The 23,810-nt window shown below is 33.6% G+C and overlaps 1 protein-coding gene across 4 annotated transcripts in view; it reads right to left on the bottom strand.

Moving 5' to 3' along the window:
* Positions 1 to 4,590: 4,590 nt before the first annotated feature.
* Lipt1 (Lipoyltransferase 1) overlaps positions 4,591 to 23,810 on the bottom strand; it is a 30,241-nt gene continuing 11,021 nt past the window's right edge. For 2 of the 4 annotated variants that reach the window (XM_069830892.1, XM_069830893.1), the window contains exons 3-5: positions 12,601 to 12,814; positions 7,724 to 8,078; positions 4,591 to 4,878 (exon numbers count right to left, since the gene is read on the bottom strand). In XM_069830892.1, the coding sequence (XP_069686993.1) occupies positions 4,842 to 4,878; positions 7,724 to 8,078; positions 12,601 to 12,814 (606 nt within the window). In that variant the 3' untranslated portion in view covers positions 4,591 to 4,841. Of the gene's footprint in view, positions 8,079 to 12,600; positions 12,815 to 23,810 lie in introns of all 4 variants that reach the window. The other 2 variants (XR_011332998.1, XM_069830894.1) reach the window with 2 other exon arrangements.

Below are 23,810 nucleotides of genomic sequence, written 5' to 3'. Positions count from 1 at the left end.
AAAGCATAATATTAACATTATTAGATTAATTTATACTATTATCTGAAATAATAATTTTAAAAGTGTATTTATAAAATAATAAAAGAGCAAAGTTATCTTCAATTTACATTGAATTTTAGAACAACAGTGTTTTTAAATAGTTGCTAATGTTACGCTACTTTAATTTACCACAGCTGATGAAGGGTTTGGACGAAAAAGTTATTTAACTAATGATCAATTTATTTTAAAAAAATAGCAAAGCCAACAAATTCAGTTGATTTAAAAGTCCGTCTGCACGTAATAAAAAGAAAATACACACTTAACTCAGAATTTATACCCTAAATGACATTGAATAAATTTATTATAATCTGAATATATTATATTTTATTTGATTCAGTATTTGTTTTGAGTAGTATCAATATCCATACCTCTCATATAAATATTTAAAATTTCTTCTTGATTTTATAATCACTCATTGCTCTTCATTTTGAGTATCTTCTACTATGATTTCCTATTCTCCATTTTTAAACTGTTGTAAAAAAAAAAGGTAATTTCCTGGTATAATATTCTGTTTACACAGTTGCAATACATTATTCATTTTATAACCTTGTATATTTTCAGTGCACCATGATGCTTTGGTTTAAGCTGAAGATTATCCAGCCTAAATCCACGTGTAATCTTCCTCTGTACCTTGAATTTATGGAATTCTTCATCATAGTTGTATTTAAAAAAATACGTGTTCACTATCACTTTTCCGATACTGGAACCACACTATATCCAGCCATCTACAATGTTTCCATTAGTGTCAACTTTCTTGTTCTTTATTAATGTCTTCTGAATTTCTCTTACATCATTACATTACTCTGTTCCACTTCTATTTTGGATACAGCTCTAACTATAGTATACCACTCTGATGGATCAAATATTTCTGTATATTTTGCTGTTTTTTTTCAGTGTGCACGTGGACTGTGTCCATTTGTGAATGTCCTAGTTAAAAAAAGTTCAATTTGAGGTACGTCCAAAACATTCACAGCGTAGAGGAGCATGGTTGATATAAGCACAGTCCTCCACAGGTATCGGACATGAAGCAGAACCTTTTACCATTTTGCAGTTTTTTTCATTTGAGCAAAGAGATATAGGCCTAATGGTACCTCTGCAGCTCCCCTTTCTGCAATTTTCTCATTCCATAAACAATTTTCTGCTGTTCTGTTGGCCGCATCATACACGGTCAAATTATATACAGGTATTCTACGTTTATAAAACACTCATTCCATTTTAACATTTGGACTGTAGCGCACAGCTTCGAAATCAAATTTAAAAAAGTAAAGATCGTTTACTGATGCTCTAAATTTTGTAATCTTTTTTTACTTGACGATCTCCTTCCTTCCTTTCAATGTGGACCGATGAACTGCCTCTGTCTCTATCTTCTTACGTTCAGACATGTGATCATATTTATAACATTTATCGCATTGATCATTTCTGGAATTATGAAAAGCTATATTAAAATTATTTTTGAAAATATGACGATAATATGAAAGGTTTTCTGCCTGAACATTAGCATTCCTGAATTCCCCCCCCCCCCCACTATCATTTAGGCCCGTCATTGCTCCGGACGCACTGCAGCCTTAGGCTTATTGTGCTATCTATGTTTTATAATTTAATACCGATTCATCAGCCCTGTTACCTTGATTAAGGTATACAGTCCAGATATGGAACTCTGTTCAAAATCTGAATTTTTCTTTATACAATTCATACACTTTTTTAAAATTTAAATCACAAGACAGATACTCTCTTGCAGTGTCGTTTCTTGTACTCTTGTCGGACAGTACTCTTGAAAATGTTTGTGTGGTTCACTATACATTCACGAGTATTTTCAGATTTCTTTACTTCGTGTTCATGCTTTCCTCTTCGATCAGTATCCACTAAGTTATTGTCACTTTTTTTTTTCAAAATATGTTCTATTATTGTGTTGGATATGTCAAAGATGGCGAGAAAAAACCCCTGCATACCCATATCTTTTCTTTATTTTTCACAAGACAAAAAATGGTGTTTTGCCTTCTAGATTCATCCTTTTTGGATCTGGATTTCCTTCACTTTTGTAAGGCCCATAAAAATTGCTGTTTCACATCGTTATTCTCAATATTCCAATATTGTTTATGAATTTCATGTTTGTCTTCAGCACTAAATGAGAGGTTGCATTTAAGGGGACATTTTGTACAATCTTTGTCTAGAACTTTTTTACCAGCAATTTCTTTCCACTATTTAAGGACTTGTGGGCTTTCCCTGTTATCCAGCGTTGGACATGGACTACTAACAGCCATGCTCTTATTAGCTTCATCACTCATTCCTTGTGAAATTTTAGATGTCGCTAAAGCCATCTTCACCATTAACCTGCCCCTAGTATTCGAACTCGGTATTTTTTAGCTCTAATAAAAGAGTATCAAATTATCAGAGCAATCCTGTGCTGCGTTTCTTACAAACTGAATTGATTTAAGAATGCTTGTTCTATTAATTAAAAAATTATCAATTCTCTAACAATGAAGAGTATTACATTCTTGGTTGTATGTTCTGAGGCAATGTCAACAATAAAATCTTAGAAATGATAAATAATTTAGAGACAAAGAACACTATCTCGACTTAGTGTTCTTCTAGTCTATATTTTGTTACTGTCAAAGAAAACTAAGTCGAGATAGTGTTGTTTGACACTCAGCATCTGTCTAAATTAACACAACACTATCTCCAAAAAAAATAAAACTATTATTTGTAGAGACATATTACTTTCACACTATATAAAGGCTACTTTGTACAATATGATACTATAAATAACTCAAAAAGTCGATTTTTGGAGTTAGTGTACTTTGACACTAAGCCGTCGAAATGTCATCGGTTTATACCTTTCACCAGAATCCCTCTGACAGTATCGAGATCCAGGTGTTAACATTTTCATTAAGAAAAAAAATTTTAAAGTATGTTTTATTTAACAATGCTCGCAACTGCAGAGGTTATATCAACATTGCTGGTGTGCCAAAATTTTGTCCTGCAGGAGTTCTTTTACATGACAATAAATCTACTAACATGAGCCTGTCGCATTTAAACACACTTAAATGCCACCGACCTCAGCTGGGATCGAACCCGCAACCTCGAGCACAGAAGGCCAGCACTATACCGACTATGCTATCCAGGCCAACTTGTTAAGGCAGACTACTTCCTCGTGCCAATAAACAATACAGTCGTAGTGTCAGGAAAAGTGGAGCCACTCTACAGATGTGTTAAATTCAGTAATTCAAAGTTCTTTAAGGAGAGTTCTGATAGCAATAAGCGTTATATTATATATTTACCCGTAACTGGGGGGAAAATGTAATAAGTACAAAAGTATTAAAAGAGGGAAACATTATATCCAGAGTATTTTAACATTATGCCTTATGTGGTAGGTCAAGAGATCTAGAAAAATGAGTGGTAAAGGAGGAAAAGCATTATAAGCAGGAACATTTTATGGAGGTTTTACTGTATTTTGTATAAATATAACTACTACTGCTGTGATTTGTGCAAGACTAAAGACAAACTCCCTTCTAAGTTTATTTACTTTTATTCCTGCCCTTAGGCCACCAGCACAGCTCAATTGGCTAACGCGCTTGCCTACTGATCCGGAGTTGCGCTCGGACGATTGGACTGAATACTATGGCGAATCCTCGACTTCATCTCGCCAAATACCATCTCACTATCACCGATCCCATCGACATTAAATAACCTTGCAGTTGGAACAATGTCATTAAATAACCAAGTAAAAAAAATTCCTGCCCTTATGTATCTCATTCTTTTTGTGTTTTCTTTTTCTTCCTCCTCATTAAGGGCATAGACTTCTGTTAAAGTACTTAGGCACGAATGGCCCATTGTGAGCCGCATAGACTAGAAATCATACCAGGAGACTGCAGTGGCTGATCAGCTTCATGATACCTTGTGTTTCATACCTATGTTCGTACCTATTAGTCTATAATGGTTACAGCAGATTTCATTCGAACAGCTGATCATTTATTGTACCATAATCGATAATCATGCATGACAAAACTATCGAAAATAAATTTATTCATAGTTGTAACCTTCGTCTTTTGTTGCATTTGACATCACTCTTGTAGGAATTTATACTTTAAATTTTGTTACTCTTATTGCATCATCACTAGTGTCTATTATTGTCACTCTAATCTGTTACAAAAGGCAAGAAGACGACACAAAAGGTAAGGTATTCATTAACAAAAGTTTAATCTAGAATATTGTCTATTTATTAAAAATAACACTGCTTTGAATGTAAAATAGGAAATTATTTACATTGGTAGAAGTACAATGTTGCTAAAATTAAATCAGTCTAATTCACATCCACACTATACTACCACAGTCTAGTATATACAGTCACGAAGCTTGAGTTTCGAGGGTGCTAGGAACAATTGACTGTGCTGGTACTATTTCGCATTGTCTGTAATGAGGTGATATTAGCGATCCTAGTGGTTAGCAATTATCTATAGATGCATATTTACTACGTATTGAGCTTCGTGACTGTATATACTAGACTGTGATACTACTCCCTTCTCATTTAGGTCTACAAAACAAAAACAAATATTTGAAAAATTCCAAAATATTTATTTTATCAAATTCAAGCAAAATACAGATTCAATAGTTATTTAATGCATATCAAACTGCTTATATATATAAAAACATAATAGCCTATGTTGAACAATGAGTTATATCATAATTATTTACAAATTTGAGTCTCAAAATATTTAATCATTTTTAATGATCTTAAATGTAATTTTTTGTACAAAAGACCTTAAAACTAAATCATTACAGTGGTCATTAGGAGAAAAAGGTACTTAATTATGCTCACCTTCCAAAGTTAATATAGAAGTTCTGAAAATGGAAAACAAAATACAATTATTAACTATCACTAAAGAAAATATTTAGGAGAGAAGCAAATCATACACCTTGTGACACTGTGTCAGGTGTATTAAATCAAAGAGTAATTGATATGATGCATTCTGGTTAATTGCTGATACAACAATAAATCTAAACAAATTCTGGACAAAAAATGATCATGCTACTCAATAATTTAACATCATTAATTGCCAAATTCGAAGATATCAATTCAGTTTTTGATCCGAAACTGTTCAGTCAATAGAGCACAAAAGGCATATAACAAATTTATATCAAATCAATGTTCCTAAGGTCCAAGCAATGTATATTAAAATACACATAATGAAAGAGCTGATATTATACATTTGGAATCAATAACTTAGAAATCAAAAGCGGTACCTACTAACAAGCAAAGAAGCATTGCCTAAAGATACACTCATTCGAAACGAGGAATTCTTCAAAGCTACAAATGAAGATTTAAAAACTGTAAAGAATGGACAGTATCTAATCAGACAGAAGAAATGTTGGACATGTTTGAGAGGAAGATATACCAACACAGCACGAAAATTAAGAAGAGAAAAAAAAAGTTAAATGTTATTGGTTACTCAGGAGAAAACTAGGGGAAAGAATGCGACCTTTTGGACTGTGTGTGCTGATTTTACTATAAATATCCCAGTAGCTAGGTTATTAGTATTACTCATGCCGAAAACATTAAAAACAATATTTGTATTGAAATTAAAGAGTAGGGTACTAATTATTTTAATGAAGTAATTATTAATAATTGCTTACTCTAGTACGAATTCTAATTAATAGCTTAATTTTTCATATGTCGAAGAGTAATCACAAGGAAATGATGAAGTTACATACTTTTTAATGAATAGCATCACTACTGCGGTCATAATGCAAGGATTAACATTACTAACATACTTCCCTCTGCCGTTTCATCTCCCACTCTTCATTTCGTGAGTAACAAACAATTCTATAGAGTCAAATAGAAAAGATAAGAGGATATAACACAAAATGCAAACGAATTACTAAATATCAAAGTATGGAAAAGAAAAGCTAGTGACATGGAGGAAAAGAAAGAGGCACTGCACAGAGGCAGCCAAGGTTCAATATAGACAGTAGCATCATCACAACAGCAGCAGCAATATTTCTGTACAGGATCTCATATCTCCACTAATAATTTTCAAGAAAATGGTTGATCCAAAGCAAAAACAGAAATACATATAAAGATAAAGAGGGAGAGAAAGAATCAGAGCTGATACAGTAACAGTGACCCACTGGTTCTTCTTCTCAGTTTGCTGATCTGATATTTTAAATGCACTTAGGCCTAAAATGTGCTTTATTGATTCTCACACTTGCAGTGAGAGATATATACTAATCCATATAATAAGCGGAGGAAAAAACCAGTATACTAACGACCCAGAAATTTCAAGGGAAATGACATCATCTGAAAAATAAATGCAAAGCAATATTCATTGCTGAATATGCAAATCATGTGGCACTAAACGGTTTGTAATTTCTTGATACATAATATTTAGGAGTGAGCAGCATGTTCATTTCATTTCCACAAATAATATATAAATAATAAGCCTATAAGGATTCACAACCAATACTACTTAATTACACAATGTCTTCAAATTTAACCCTCCAAATCTTAATCTGTCTGATTTGGGAACTTCTTTAATATACATGTCTAATGTTAAGTACAAAAAATATAAAAAGGAAAAGAAGTACAAAAATATAAAAAGAGGACAGAATGATTTGTAGAGATTGTGTTTTTATTACCTAAGTGACGATCTTTTACCTGAAAAATTCGAACTCTTTAATATTTAACTACATTAAAAAATTTTTTAATTAAATTTGTTAAATGATTTCCAATATAGGACATCTGAGAAGTAACAGAGAATTTAACTCGGATTTATTTTTTATTCTCGAACAAGAGAACAAGAGCCTATAATTTCACATTATCTCAATATAGAATTCTTTTTGTCTAAAAATTACCCTAATTGTCACTGGCTGGAATTGAACTTGTGTCACTTGGGTTCAGGGGTAAGGAAAGTAACTGCTGGAATGTCAAAACCAACATTTCTGATGGTGAAATATGCACTCCTAGTAAACGAGTAATTAATTATTTTAACAAAACATGCTATTCTTTTATGTTTGATTTTTATTTCTTAACTACTGTTCTAAAGTTGGAATGTTAAGTTATCCTAAAAATATAAATGACAGTTTCCACATGTAATCTGGAACATGGAGTAAGATTAAGAGGGCTAAAAACAGGATGAAATAATATACAAAAGAGATAATTCTCGTTATAATAGTTGAAATCATATGGCAGGTAATAGCAATTCAACGTAAAATATTTATAATCTGTACATCTATACTAATGTCAGTAGAAGAAAACACATAATTAAGACTTGAATAGGATCAGAACTTACGTGCATCAGATAGCGAGTGTTACAAAAACAGCGTGGTCAAGAGAAGCAGTATGTCCATTCACCAGGCACAGACGTTATGCTAGTAAAAGTTTAACTCATGAACTTATGTATGCCAACAAACAAAAACATTCACAAAGGAATTAGCTGTGTAGTACACATATAAAAACATAGAACTGAGAATGGGTAGCAGTAAAAAATAATACCCACAATGCGTTTCTATATCACGTATCTCAACACCATGCACATGCAATAATAGAATAATTTTAATAAGCAAACTGCCTATTTGTATACTTCAACCCAATACACTAAAACATAAAATGGAGACAATTCTATCGATCCATCAATGATTTCACTGGGTTGGTGTTAAGTTTGCATGTCAGAAGGATGTCACAACTTGCCTCATGCAATTCACAACAAATTCGTTTCTTGTTTGTTCTGGCGACTTCAGTTCACTCAGTGCTTTCTGTAGAATGGTTATTGCCTCTTCAGAGAATCGTTGACCTTTCAGAGATGTTACAACTTCGGCCTGGCCAGAAAAGCCGTTAGCAGCCTTCAGTCCTGGAGGTACTGTCAACATCACATCCTCAACCATTCCTTTGTTCACATCGATGTGGATACTCAGCTCCTGGTTTGACAATCCATCATTTGCTAGAAGTTCTTGAGGTACTTGGAAAGTGCGGGTGACACTGAACTTTGGTGACTTGCCAAAGCGCCAATTCCAACTTGCAAATTCATCACGTAGTTTGTCCAAACCTAGGAAAAAGAAAACCTTTTTTGAAGTTTGTATTATATACATGAAAAACTAACATGAGAGGACAATGGACGAGGAAGAAATGTAACAATTGCTTTATAAAAGAAATACTTATAACGTGCGTGATAACCTAAGAGATGAGAGTGATTTAAGGGAGGTGACGGGTGAAATTTTGGTAATTTTCAGTCAAAAATCGCATTTTCGTTTTCTTGTAAAAAATGAATCTGCAATCTCTTATTTATATATTGAGCAAGTTTCGATGCTCTGCAGTGCTCGAAAGCATAAAAAGTACGCAATATATAAATCACTGTACCCTTGAACCTCAATTCCATGCAAATTTTACAAGCCATTTTCTCACACTTTTTTTTTTTCAGCACAGATTCGAAGTGTAAAAGCTTTTACAATTTTGATGCTAGAAACATGAAATTTTTACTGCATGTTCTATACACTGTGGTTAACACAGCCCATGAATTTTATGATTAAATTAATACTTTTTGAAATAAAAAATGAAATATTTATAGTGACAATGGAAAATTCCTATTTTTAGGTATGCAGTGGTTACAAAAATTTGTTCTCCCATTTTGTAGCAAAGATATAGGAAAACTGATGTGTGATGTCTTTCTAAATATGCCACTGACTTTGCAAAAAAAATGTCAAACATTTTACTAAAAAATTGAGCGACACATTTCATTTTGAAAAATGCAAATTTTTCTGAATATTTTTGTTGATAATTCAGAAACTAATTACTCACAGAAATTAAACTTCACATCATTATCTATCACACTGTGATCATGTGTACAAAAAATCAAGGACGTAGCTTGAAAAATGTAGAAAATAGAAATTTCACCCATCACCCCCCTACCCTTATTTAGACAGAAGCTTAAGAGGCAATTTTATAAGCAGGATTATACAGTAGGGTTTAAGGTGTAAATATTATCAAGGAAGAATAAAGTTATATTACAGTATGAGCCACAACAAACAGTACTGAATACGGATACTGCAGTTTTATGGAACTGTTATTATTTCCAATGGCCAGAGATTAGCATATGTCATTTTCCTTCTTGCTTCCCAGAAACTAGCTTCTTCATTCATGTAACACAGTGGTGACCAACTCAGCTGCTCTTACGAAGCATTATGTGCACTCACAAACAAAAAAAGAACAATGTTGGCATTGATGCATTGGGATGATCTCTTGCATACTGCTTGTGTATGACAAATAGTACTCTTGCACAAAGACCATGAGTTAATCACCACTGACGTAACTAGTGATCTAGAAACTGCAATGAAGTAAAGCACTTTAATAAACTGAAACATAAATGTATCTTTGTAAAATAATATCATGTTCACTGATGCCTTACTTTTATAAAATACACGTTAAAAATGATTTCCATTAAGATTAAAATTTCCAAATTCACCAGATCCTAGGTGTAATCAATCAGGTTTTTAATCCCTCAGCAGCACACTGGACTCAGGGTATATAAAACTCTTGATCGACCAGTTCTCACATATGGAAACGAAGCCTAGACCATCATAAAGGCTGATGAAAGGAGACTTAAAACAGCCGAAATGCGATTTATGAGAAGAACTGCTGGTTACTCTCTCCTTGACCATAAAAGAAATGAGGACATTCTTAAAGAATTAAAAGTAGATTCAATTACCCAGTACAAAGAACAATACAGACTACATTGGAAAGAACATGTTGCCAGGATATCTTCCAACTGCTTGCCAAGACTGATCTTACACTATACTCCAAGAGGCCAAAGAAACTTGGGAAGATCGAAAAGTGCTGGATAGAGACAGTAACAGACCCGAAGAAATACATGAAATGGTTATGATGATGATGAAAAATGATTTCCATTATTTTCTATACAACATTCGTAACATTCACATAGATCGTCAAACATGTTTCCAAATAGAGGTTACTGCAGTCCCATAATTCCACAATTTATTCTTGTTAGTGGATTCTCCATGAAAAATTTTAAATTATGGTTTATTTAACGATGCTCGCAACTGCAGAGGTTATATCAGCGTCACCGGTGTGCTGGAATTTTGTACCGCAGGGAGTTCTTTTACATGCCAGTAAATTTACTGACATGAGCCTGTCGCATTTAAGCACACTTAAATGCCATCGACCTGGGCCGGAATTGAACCACAACATCGAGCACAGAAGGCCAGCACTATACCAACTATGCTACCGAGGCCGACTTCTCCATGAATATGGACAATTTTAACATACTCCATATATAGAAATCTGGTTTTGTAAGGTCGGATAAATGCGTTAAGTAAGGAAATGTACTCCACAGGAAATTATGTTTTCCCAAAAGTGTCAACAACTTGTAACAAACCCTGTTACTTAGTGGTGGCTTGTGAATAATTTCACGAAAGTTATCTGAAACATGTTTCAAATTTGAAACAGCCAAGTCCATATGAATGGAAATAATACTGAATAACTCTCTGATGTGAGAACCATAATTGCAGTACTAAGTCAAACAATGAATCTACAATAGGCCTATGTCTAAATATTCTGGTAAATAAATAGATATTCGACTGTTAGGCAAACATGTGCAGTAGCCAAGCTATAATTTCATTAGTGTTTGTTTTGGAGCATACTTGTGTATCATAGTACATATAAAATATCATATTTATCCTTCTTAAATCTGAAATCAAGCTACATAAAACGAAACGTTTTAAACTGTGTGTAACTTACTTACAATTTACTTTTAGATAACCTGGAGGTTCACTGCCACCCTCACATAAGCCCACTACCAGTCCCTATTCTGAGCAAGATTAATCCAGTCACTATCCCACCTTCCTCAAATCCATTCAAATATTATCCTCTCATCTATGTCTCGGCCTCCCCAAAGGTCTTTTTCCCTCTGGTATTCTAACTAACACTCTATATGCATTTCTGGATTCGTCCATATGTGCTACATGCCCTGCCCAACTTAAACGTATGGATTTAAACACAAATTATAATATGTGCAAAATATATAACATCAAGTGTACATTGGTTAGATACAGTGGAAACAGCCGAAACTGGTTGAACCTTGTTCCCAGCATCATTATGAACAGCCACCACTAGTCATGCTAATTGATAACTGGTTTCGTATGCAGTTCAGTTTTTGTGTAAGTTAGTGCTTGTTTATTGCTTTGTGCATATATTCATTTACGGCAGTTATGTGAAAAAACATTCTTGTAAATCTTGCAACATGGAATTTCGTGCATTATGTGAAGTGTTTGATGACAGAATAATCAGCAAGGGTTTGTCGCCAGATCCCCAGACCTAAATTCCTGTGACTTTTATTTATTCTTAAGGGGTTAGATACAGCTTACAGTAGTAAAATTTTGGAAATATTCAACATTTTTTTCCTCTATTACTGTATATTGTACAATAATGAAAATTAGTATGTGTAAAACACTGTCATTCTGCTATATGATAAAAATATTTTTACGATTAAAGAGAGTTATTTATATATGTTTTTTTCAAAATTCAAAATGGTGGAAGTTTACTGTGTAGTGATTAAGTTTTTCCCTCATAACTCAAAAACTACCCAACATTCTGTGATGAAATTTTGTGTGTGTATTTATGCATGTCATATCTACAATATGATGCAAAATCACTTCTCTACCTTTGATAGATTGTCTGATAAAAAATAAATTCATTTTAAAAATGGTCAAATATCAGTATTTTCTTCTAACACAAAAAAAAGTATCATTTATTAAGGAAAGCAGCTGAAAGAGCATGACATTGTAAATATGAGTTTCAGCAATAAAATAAAAGAGAGAGAACATGAAAAAGTTAACAAGTTTATGAGTTATGAGGGAAACGCTTCATCACTGCACAGTGAACTGCCACTGTTTTGAATTTTGAAAAGAAAAAGTACAAATCGTAAAAATATTTTTTTTATATAGCAGAAGGACAGTATTGTACACATACCAATTTTCATTATTGTTGCTGTTTTCTAATGCCAAGTGTTTGACAATAAAGTCATTTGACCTCTTGCACTCCAATATTTTTCAAAGATATTGTCATGGTCAGCCACTGACGCACAGATTTTGAGGTGTTCTGAATCCATTTCTTGATTTGATTTCTTGATCCATTTCTTGTACAAGATACAGTAATGGAGGAAAAAATGTTGAATATTTTCAAAAATTTTAGTGCTGTATGCTGTACCTAACCCCTTACAGAAAAAGTCTATGCAAACAATCCACAATCTGAGGGATTTAAAGAGAAATATCCTGCAATATAGCAAAATGAACTTCACGCAATTTTTTCAATAGAATTGACGCGTGTTTAGGAGCAGAGGGTAAAAACTTTGATTGTCTGATGTAATGGTAAGTACCATTTGATTATTTGTAATGAATAATTAAAGTAAGTATGTCAGCAAAGTAAGTTATTAAAACAATAACTAACATCTGAGTGGTACAGTGCTTTGCTGACAACAAAATACTACCGAATCAAACTGACTTATGGACATTCGTTAATAACCTATTTGGGAAAGTGCATGATTTGCTGTGACTTACCTGGGAACCATTTATCAGTAGGATTGACGAGTTGGAATCCTCTTTGCTGTCCTATGTAATCCTTCCCCTTGTCCTGCAGTGAATAGGGACAAGTTCGAAGATACTCCCATCCAATGGCACTCAACAGTTTTTCCACTTTCACATGACTGTTTGCTTCACAGAGATTCATAACAGGCGACGAAACACTTTTAGTGGCATTTGTCTTAATGCCCTTCTGTAAACAAGAATTTCAGAATTAATATCAAGATTCTTTCCTATAGGGACCATGAGAAAGCGGAGTTTCCCATATTCCGTTACTCATAAATGGAACAATTTACATATACAGTAAAACTTGTGCAAAATGCAATGTAAATAAGACAGAAAATTGTGCAATGTGAGTCCTGGTCTATAGAATAGGTATTACAGTATTTTGTATGCTACATAGTCTGCCCAATAGTGGAAATAGAAAGCAGTATTTCAGGACTTTATCGAAAACTACTTATATAATGTGGATAACAAATTAAAAATATGTCTTATATCTTATCTTTTACACTGTGGTTTGAGAATTAATGTTAATCAGTGAGTCATTGTTCTGATAAGAAATTTTACATCGCAAGAAACCAGAAAGGTAAAGCATCTACCTCTCTCTTTTATTGAGGGAAGTGGCAGTTAGGAGAAAGAAGATAGTGAACAAATAATTGCTGTTACTGGCAATGCTGTCTCATTGTATTATGTCTAATAGTTAAAAGGACAGAGAGAAAAAGAGAGAAGAGAGAAAGAAAGGGTATTGTATAGAGTCCATTAAAACTAGATCTCCTAGTTTTAAAATCTTTTGCCCAAGCCTTGTTACAGAGTTTTCTGATGGGTTCAGAGATGTAAGTTTTTACACATGAAATGATGAAGCACGTGCTAGTCACAATCCAATATCAAAAGATTTTAATTATGAGGAACAGTTTGATGATACACTTTATATCAAAACTCAGTGCTGGAAACATGATCCCAGCTTATTTGCAAAGAATAAAAATACCCTGCAGAGGAGTTCTTAATATTAGGTATATATTTGAGACTATGGCTGTAGAAAAATGTGTGGTACATGGAATGCTGAAAAATCCACACCCAAAATAGGTGAGTTAATAATAAATAGAAGGGGGAAGGAGACCACAGAACTGGGCGTAAAATTATTTTATAATCACTCATAAATATGATCTGACATCTAAGAAAAATTGAGGTATCATTACTTCAATACTTGAACTTGATGAAATTACTGCAAATGTTGAAAAATTTCAACTTCGAAGCTTAGAGTAACATACATTTTCAGCGACTGTCATATGACTAAATTTGGAACTAAAATTGTTGCATCAATCCCACTCATTCTTATTGAAAATCTTAGGTAGCTTATGACTCTTGATAGGCAAACACAAGCTATTTGCCGAAGTACATTTATATTGTCCGTAGTGCAAACAAGGAGTTATATTACAACACATCACTGAATTGAATAAATATTGCGAAGCACGCTGGCTTATATGAGTCATGTTTGCCCATGTCTGAACTAACCCAGTACATTTTTGCCTTTTATCACAGACCAACTTTTAAAAAAATATGTAACATTGTTTCTGTCAAATGTTTGAGCATGATGATTGCACATTATATCTTTCATATATAGTAAAACCCTCTCCGCTGGTCAACTTAAACAGGTAATCAATTTATAAAACACCGAGTCCTTTTATTACAAAACAGCAAACAATTGTTATAATGTTACCTACAAATAAAGTTATTAGAAATCACGTTAATTTAAAGAATAATGCACATTCTGAGTACACATTTATATGAGTTTTATTTTCTACTTTCTTTAAGTGGGAGGGGTAGGAAAGTCTTTAATATTGCTTGGAGGACCGTCTTGGCTATATAAGTACGAGTATCTAATTGAAATAGTTGTTCTTCTGAATTGGATTGATGTCAAAAACTTCTAAGCTGCGGTAAATATTCAAGTTACATGTTACCGATAGTCAATTTACAAAAAAGAGCTAATTTATTAAATGTAACTTCCAAACAATATCTTTTAGGTTCTGGCTAGCAAAGCCAAGAATTTCCTCATATGCTGGTTAATGAAGTAGAGTTGCCATGTGTCTAGTATTTGATATCTGAAAAATTTGTCATGTGTGAAATCATACAGGACATCAAAAATCCTGTATTTATGAACACTTTGTCATAGTCGGCCAACAGCTTTTCAAAATATTTTTATTCTTTTTCCTTACTTTTTGTACAGATATTGCGATGTGAAATTGTAATACGAAATAGTCACTTGTTTTTATTAACATCAATGTCTTTAGAAACGTAACAATGAAACAAATAAATTTGAATCTCGAACTGCTTCCATTTCAGTTAAAAGTAATTTTATTCCCAAGTAATAGTTGTGCACGATTACTGCAATGATGTTCACGAATTATTATGTATAGTATGTGTGAAGACATGAAAAATGTTTCAAATCAAACTGAGTGTTTCTCATCTGCATGAAACAAAAAGGAAGTATTGCATTTAGAAGAATAAGTTACAATATGTATTTAATAATTTGTATGAACCAGGGTGCGAATTAATGGGGGGATAAGGGGAAATTCCCCCCCCCCCGTTGGAAAGTTATCCCTCTCTCATAAATTCATATTAACATCCCTGCCAGGGATAACTTCTATCCCCCCTCACAAAATATAATTGTTTTAATACGAGTATACTTTATAAAGTATATAGTAAGCAAAGAAAATAATATTGATGTACTGTATTATTATCACAAGCAAGTTTACAACAATCAATGACTTGGGAATTAAACATCTTAACTTAAGCCTGCTCATAGATATAATTATTTATTATTATTATTATTATTATTACGATCAAGATGCAAGACAAGCAACTCAGTGCAACCAAGCATTGAGCAGTCTGGAATGAGATTGAGGTCGCCTCTGTTGCTCTGTTGTCATCAGTTTGTATGTATTAAGATACGAGGAGTAATGCAATATGTAAATATGTTCAGTTCAAAGAAATTTCGATATGGTTGGACACTTGTACTGGTCAGCATGCCATACCGCACTGTAAACTTAACCCAGGTTATTGTATTTTTTTAGTAAGTTATTTTACGACGCTTTATCAACATCTCAGGTTATTTAGCATCTGAATGAGATGAAGGTGATAATGCCGGTGAAATGAGTCCGGGGTCCAACACCGAAAGTTACCCAGCATTTGCTCATATTGGGTTGAGGGAAAACCCCGGAAAAAACCTCAACCAGGTAACTTACCCTGATCGGGAATCGAACCCGGGCCACCTGGTTTCGCGGCTAGACGCGCTAACCGTTACTCCACAGGTGTGGACCAGGTTATTGTATGCACGATGATGAATTTATGATATGTGAATTAATGATGGCGAAATGAGTCTGAGGTCCAATACCAATGAGGTATTCTCTATTTTAGGATTCTATCCCCTCCTCATCAGAAATCTCGCACCCCGGTATGAACACAAGCTTCATAGTTACATGATTACTTCTTCCCAATCTGAATTTCAGATATCATTAATGTCTCCTAAAGTTTAATGATAAAATAAATTTATGGTTAGAAACTAATATAACAGTTTTAATGGTGTAAGACTAAGGTAATTTTTCCTATTGTGTTTCAACATTCTAACTTAGTATACACTCTGAAATGGCGCTCATAGATCACTCACATACAGGTACCTTGTATTTTCGAGTTGAATATTTAATCTGTCCCTTATTTATATTATGAGAGTTTGGCAACCCTACAATGGAGAGAACTAATGAAATGTTGGTGGATGATAGATAGTTAATAGAATATTGGTAGCTAAAGTGAAAATGCCCTAAGAAAATATGCTAGACCTACTTATTTTTATAATTACAAATTTCACTCAAACTCATTGGTGCAGAATATAACACAGCAAAATAATGAAAGTACAAAAGGTGATGGTGATACACATTAACAAACTCAACAACTAATTTTTTTTTTCATGGTCTTCAAATAGCCTATAATTTTTTTCATACCGGTATTCTTTTTCTTAATTCTTAATAAAGAAACATAATTTACAATCAATACAGATTGCAATGATGAATTTTCTAAAGCAAGCAAAAAATTGCACACTATGAGATCAGTTATGAAACCTAGAGGCAAGAGAGATATACATCACCAGAGAGTGAACAATGCTTCACTAGCAAAACAGGGATTTAAATTATAAACCAGCTGGTGAATAAGACACAGAGGCACAGAAAAAGAAGGCTCAAGCAAAGAACAAACAGTCTACAAACCTACTTCATGAAGTGGATAAGAAGATGCAACTCCATTAGAATTTGAACCCAACTCCCCAGCACGCAAAGTCAACGCTGTACTCATTTGCTAGTATGGATATAAAATGATAAAATGTCAGTCTTAGTTGTTTTATAATTTTTAATCCCCTTCGTCAATAGCTAAATTGAAGACATTCTAACAAGTGTTACAATAAAAGACCAGTTTCATTTTAGAAATAAGAAACTCAAACTTCTAAAAATTTTTCCAACAAAGGAATGATTCATTCACAATATTTAAAACAGAACATGACATAATGGATGCAACAGTTTATAAGTGGAACACTACCTTGGTTCCCATGGTTTACAAATGCAAATGTATCGAATGCATGCCAATCAACATGTCACTACAATGTCTCGTAACTTCCTATGTGTAACAGTTCATGTAAATCTCCTGCGTGACTATTCAATATTTTAAGTAAACAAATAGCACAGACACAGTTCCATAATTTCTAAAGCTGACACAGGATGGAGATGGCCTCTTAATGGGAAGGGACTAGACTGTGGAAAGAGAATTTGGGGAGATGAGATGCACAGGCATTTGCTTTATGTTAACACTTTATTGCAGAATAAACATGTTATTACCTTAAGTCACTTTAGGGACATATTTCTGCCATGCATTCATTAGCCTGGTTCCTGAAGACATGTCCGAGTTTCTTCAAAATGATTTTCACATGCTAGCTTCTTGCTAAATATTTATATTTCTATACATGTACCCAATTTCAAGACGTCCCTGAATATTTCTATTACTATTGTCCTGAGTTTTAGGCTTGTTAAGATTTTGTCACGCATTTGGGTAATATATGGAAATGACAAATTTCTTACCAAAAATATGTATGCATAGATTATGAAACTGAATACAAGATCAATTCATCATCATATCCGTCACGTATTAGACCCTACAGGATCTGTTATGGTCTCATGCCAGCGCTTTCGTGGTCTTCCCAATTTCCTCTTTCCTCTTGGTACATAAGTAAGAATCTGTTTAAGCCATCTAGTGCGATCCATCCTTTCGACATGTTTTTTCCACTGAAGTCGATATTGTTGAACAAAATTAACTATAGGATCCATTTTTAGTTCCTGCAATATGTCCACATTTTTACGGTGTTCCAGCAAAGAGCATCCTGCTGTTCGTCTCATGAACCTCATTTCAGCTGTCATCAGCCTTTGCTCATCAGCAGGGAACGGATTTATATGGACTAAAAATATATGAAATATGTAAATATATATGTAGTTATTTTTACCAAAATATGGAATTAAATATGGATTTTTACCAAAATATGGAATTAAATATGGACTTAAAATTATAAAAAAATGACTATGTACGTTAAATATTGGTACATTTTAATCAAACTAAACAAAAAATATAATGGACGTACCTTATCTTCCAATGTAGTTTCAACAAAACACAATTTTTATTGTCTGTTACCATAACAATAGGTTACAAACATTTCTTTCAAGTGCTGAAAAGTGAATCTTCTTCTATTGTCTCTGAGGATAGATTTATACTGACTAAAAGAGCGTTCGACGTCACAAGAAGTAACTGGTACATAATTCAATTTCACAATGTCTGCTGGGGATAAGTCCAAGTTAATCTTCACTGTTGATTCACCACTCATCACAGCAACAACCTTTTGTAGTTCTTCATATCCAGGGTTTTTTGAAAGTACAGTGTCCACCTTAGCTCTTACTGCATCTGCAACTTTACCTCTACCACGATTCAGTTGTTCCACAGTACTATTTATAATTTCAAAACTTTCAGATAGTGAAAGGTGCCTATTTTGGAGACTTTTGAGCGTTTTTATGATGCATGAAAATGTATGCTGAATGTGAGCTAAGTCATTCTTCACACTTATGTCACAGGTAACTGTTTTCGCAGTATCAATTGAGACTGCATCTTCAGAGTCCAATGCAAGGAGAACATTGTTAATAGAGTCTATATGTTCGGCATAATATTCAACTGCTTCTAGCCATGTACCCCATCTAGTTAAAATTGGCTTTGGTGGCAATGGAATTTCAGGGTACATTTCTTTCAACACGTTAACTCTACTGGGAGCTTTGAGAAATACTTTTTCACTGATGAAATCAACAAATCTACTTTAGGGAAATTGTCTCTGACCACTTCTGCCACACGATGAAATGCATGCGCCACACAAGTAAAATGAGTCAATTTAGGATATACAACAGATAATGCTTGTCCAGCTTTGACCATATAAGGGGCAGCATCGCTAATAAAGAATAACACATTATCGTACATAATACCCTTTGGCCACAGGATACCCATAGCTTCGTTGAACAGTTTAACTATAGTTTTGTTATTGCACTTTTCTAGAACATCACAATGTAAAAGAATTCGTTCAGAATATTGTTCACTTAACAAACCGATAACTACATTACCAACAAGTCTACCTTCTTTGTCGGGAGTCTCATCAATGGAAACCCAAATTGAACTATCTTTAATTTCATCTCTTATCTTCTGTATTGTCTCATCGTAGATGGATGGAGCATACGTCTTCCTAAGTGTTGACTCATCCGGGATTGTATGTTGAGTATATTTTTCAAGGAATTCCCTGAAGACCTTATTCTTTAGTTTGTAGAGAGGAATATCAGCAGAGATGAGAGAACGGCACAGGTCGATGTTAAACTCAGATCTTACATTCGATGTTGTTGGTTGTGTTAAAAACAATTGTCTCTGCTTGGAATTTAGTTGTTTGTTGGCCTGATGTTTACTAGTTGTAATGTGTTGTTGCACCAGGAACTTTTGTGTAGATGATACTGCACACTGACACAAATTACAAAATAATATTTTATTGTCAGTTGATAAGCCATCTTCTTTAAATTCTGAAATGTAACTTGTTAGTTTTGATTTTAAATTGACTGAATGACGTACTTTTGGCATATTTACCGTCTTTATAGTATGATTTACAAAACTGAACCTATGTGTACTCTGACTGGCATTTAACTGTTGAGCTGCACAACTGAAGTCTGTTAAAAATTTTAAATTAAATTAATACAGTTTTGTAACTTACTTTCCCATTGTTGATAGGACTGCTAATTTTCAAATAACTCTGATGTTAAAGGGATTACTGAACATGTGTTTAAATCTCTATTGTTGAAATGTATTTTTAAAAGTTAATGGAATTTTGTTTTGTTTTATTGTTAAACCTAATATAATATGGACTGTTTTATATGAAATATGGAAAATATATGGAAATTAACGAAAATATGTACTAAACTCTAAAATATGGAAAATAAAAGTAGGATTTTTCAACCCTACACATTGTGAAACATAAAGATAATGCAAAATATAAATTATATTAGCTTTATAAGTAAATATGTATTTACATATAAATCCTTTCCCTGCTCATCAGCTTTTCTGATTGTCCATGCATTGCTACCATAAGTGAGGACTGGTCGAGCTAGTGTCTTATATACCTTTAGCCTTGTATGTTTCTGAACATGGGAGGATTTGAAGACGGTGTTAATTACGCCAGTGATTTTTATAAATTTAGATATTTTGTTCGACATATCTTCATCAGTGATGTAAGAGAGGTTATAACCTAAATAGTTAAAGGAATTAACACGTTCAATTAAAGTATTATTTATCATGATCTTACTTGGAATTGGATTCTCTCCCAAAAATGCCATGACTTTTGTTTCCTCTTTTGAGATTTCCATATTGAAATCTGAGGCGGTTATTTGCAAATTATAAATGGCTCTTTGTAAAGCATCCTCTGTTTTAGCGATAATAACCTGACTGTCGGCAAACATTAGTGTATCGAGAACTGTGTTTCGATTAATTTGAATTCCAGCATGATGACTTTGCCTCCAAATGTATAAAATACGGTTCATATATATAATAAACAACAGAGGGGAAAGACCGCACCCTTGTCTGACACCTTGGTTTATGGAAGTCCAGCTAGTAGTTCCGCATTCAGTTCTTATGGCAATTTCATTTTGTTGATATAAATTATAAATGGAGAGAATGATTTGGTTTGGAACATTATCATAGCGTAAAATCTACAAGATCAATTAAAGAATCAAAATTCTCACAGAAGAAATTAAAAAAACTCAAAATAACGGTATTATAAGTTATATTATTTATTGGAGTAGTAAAACACTGAAAAAGGGCAGATGTCTCATTATCAGGAAATCTTAGCCTTAAGAACAAGAAACTAAAGTCACCTACATAAAATTTTGGAAAATGAGTTGGTGCAGACCAGTGGTCCTCAACTGCGGTGTATCAGTGCGCGGGCAAGGTTCCATGGCAAGTGTATTGCAGGAACAAGCAGCATAGCAGTACGCGTCGAGGTCTTCTGAGTGACAGTGGCGACTCAACAATTTCATAAACATCAAACATGTCAGGTGCCGTGGCACTTTGCTGGATCGGCTTTTTTAACTACGAGATGAGGTAGCTTTATTCGTGGAAGAACTGAATAAACCTATTCCGGAACTCAGAATAATGTTAAATGGACTTGTGACTTAACATTTATAACAGATTTAACAGAGCATTTGGATGTTTTGAACCTCTCTCCCTTCAAGGTAAAGATCAAATAGTTACCCAAATATATGACAGAATCAAGGCCCTTAAACTTACATTATCACTTTGGGAACATCAGTTAAAGGATAAGAACCTCGGACACTTCTCAAAACTAAGACAGTTCACACTTCTGTAACAACTGCAACTTACAAGGATATGCGCAAATACTAGGAGAACTAAATCAAGAATTGCACTAAAGATTCCAGGATTTGGAAGTCTTTAATGTATTTTTGAAATATTCGCGACTCCATATTCCACGGAGGTTGACCGTGCTTCAATCGAATTGCAGTTGGAACTCTTGGCTCTATAATGTGGTCGGGAATTAAAGGAGAAATTTGCAACCAAGAGAAGTTTGTGTGACTTTTATAAACAATCTTCAACATGTCCAATTTCCACGATTTCACAGACATGCTACTCGGATCTTATGCTTATTTGGGTCAACATACATTTGCAAATAGTCTTTTTCTTTGAATAATTTCAAGGGAACAAATTGTTCTGGGGCCAGGTATCGATCCCGGGACATCTGGTCTTTTTCTTTGATGAAAATTAACAAACCTCGACATAGAAATCAACTGTCAGATCACAATTTAAAACGTGAACTGAGACTGTGCACTATTGAAACAGTGTTTCCAAACATTGAAAGTTGATGGGTGAAAAGAGGATCAAAAATCTCGAAAAATCACTGCTATTGTTGAGTAAACTTCTATTCGTGTTTCACAAATAGTAGCAATATTTATGTTCACTCTGTTTCTTTCATAAACAATTTACAGTTTCTCATTTCACTTATTTATCTCCTTTCAAACCTAAAATAGTACCATTCATTATATTCATGGTTTAGTTAATGCATATTTATGTATGTAGTAGCAATCAGTGTTTAATTTAGAAATTTATACAGGATTTTTATTAATTTGAATATTAAGTATTTAATTGAAATTGTGCCAGTAATATGTAACAATTGTGCTGCAGCTATTTAATACTTTATTCTGTTTGCATATGTTAAATATCCTAATGCAATAATAAAGTTAATGTTCATTTATTCAAATCATGTCCAATGTCTTGCTCATTAAAGTACAGAGACACGTCACTGCACTTCTGCTCTGTTACCGCACACTCGGTTGTTCAGGGCAAGCGAGCGAGCTAGGGAGATGCACAGTGCAAATCAGTTGATGACCACTGGTGTAGACAGACAACCTTGTATATGCGTGAATGTAGAAGACGGTAATAAAACTTAAAAAAGCCCATTTGCATACAAGGCCAAGTGAAGAACCGAATTGCTTATGTTAACACGTGTGTTAAATGTGTAACATGCTTAATCATCACAACACAGCAACGTAAGACACATATCAGACTTGAATGACGTAACACTGTAAAAATTCAGCAACCAATGCTTGAAAAACCTTGTCTACTATCAACACAAGGTTCTCCTAGTCAATCAACTTACAATTAGCATATGTGCTACTGCTCTGCCTTCCTAACTGGTAGAATTACATTAATTTTTCAAAATAATAATAATAACAACACAGTAAAACCTCGTTAATACGCTCCCGCTTATAATGCTATCCTGTTCATTACACTCTTTTCATATGGTATCTGGACATTTCATATATAACCCTGCATAATTTAACCCACTTGCAACATTTCCACATCCCGCTTGTAGCACTTTCTTCAGATCAGAAATGAGTAAAAAAATTCCAAATAAACTGCGAAACTTATGTTTTAAAAGCATGCTGAAGAAATACATTGCTCTGACAATACTGAGGACTATTGCACCACAAGTGCAAGAAAGAAATTTCTACCTGAAAAAGCCCTCTGGTAGCACTGTCGGAAAAGTTGTATTTACCTGTACTTTCCTTTGATGAAAGGATTTTAACACTACAAAATCTTCCTGTCAATAAATTCCAGTCCTTTCTCCAAAATTTAGTCAAGCTTTGATAGTGCAAAATGGCAAAGCAGAAATCTCTGTCAATAAGTGAAAAATTACATTACTGTTGCTCCTAGAGGTGTATCACGCGAAGTTATCTACAGTTACTTGAACCGCATAGAAAATATAATTCATAATAACAGTACAAACACACAACAAACAACAATAAAATATATTTTTTCACCTAAAATGAGTTCGTATTTCATTTTACACTGCAATTAATGAAAAATTAACATGTTTCCTATGAAGTGGTGTCTAAATTGTTTTCTCCATTTCATAAATCATTTCCCATCTATAGTGCTGTCCTGCTTGTAACGTCTCAAGGTCACAGTCCCTTGACAAGCATATTAACGAGGTTATACTATAATAATAATAATAATAATAATAATAATAATAATAATAATAATAATAATAATAATAATAATACTCTTATTGT

Source organism: Periplaneta americana, chromosome 7 (assembly GCF_040183065.1).
Source record: "Periplaneta americana isolate PAMFEO1 chromosome 7, P.americana_PAMFEO1_priV1, whole genome shotgun sequence".
Taxonomy (NCBI): domain Eukaryota; kingdom Metazoa; phylum Arthropoda; class Insecta; order Blattodea; family Blattidae; genus Periplaneta; species Periplaneta americana.
The sequence above is the reverse complement of the archived record's forward strand: the minus strand, read 5'-3'. Positions and strand labels throughout refer to the sequence as shown.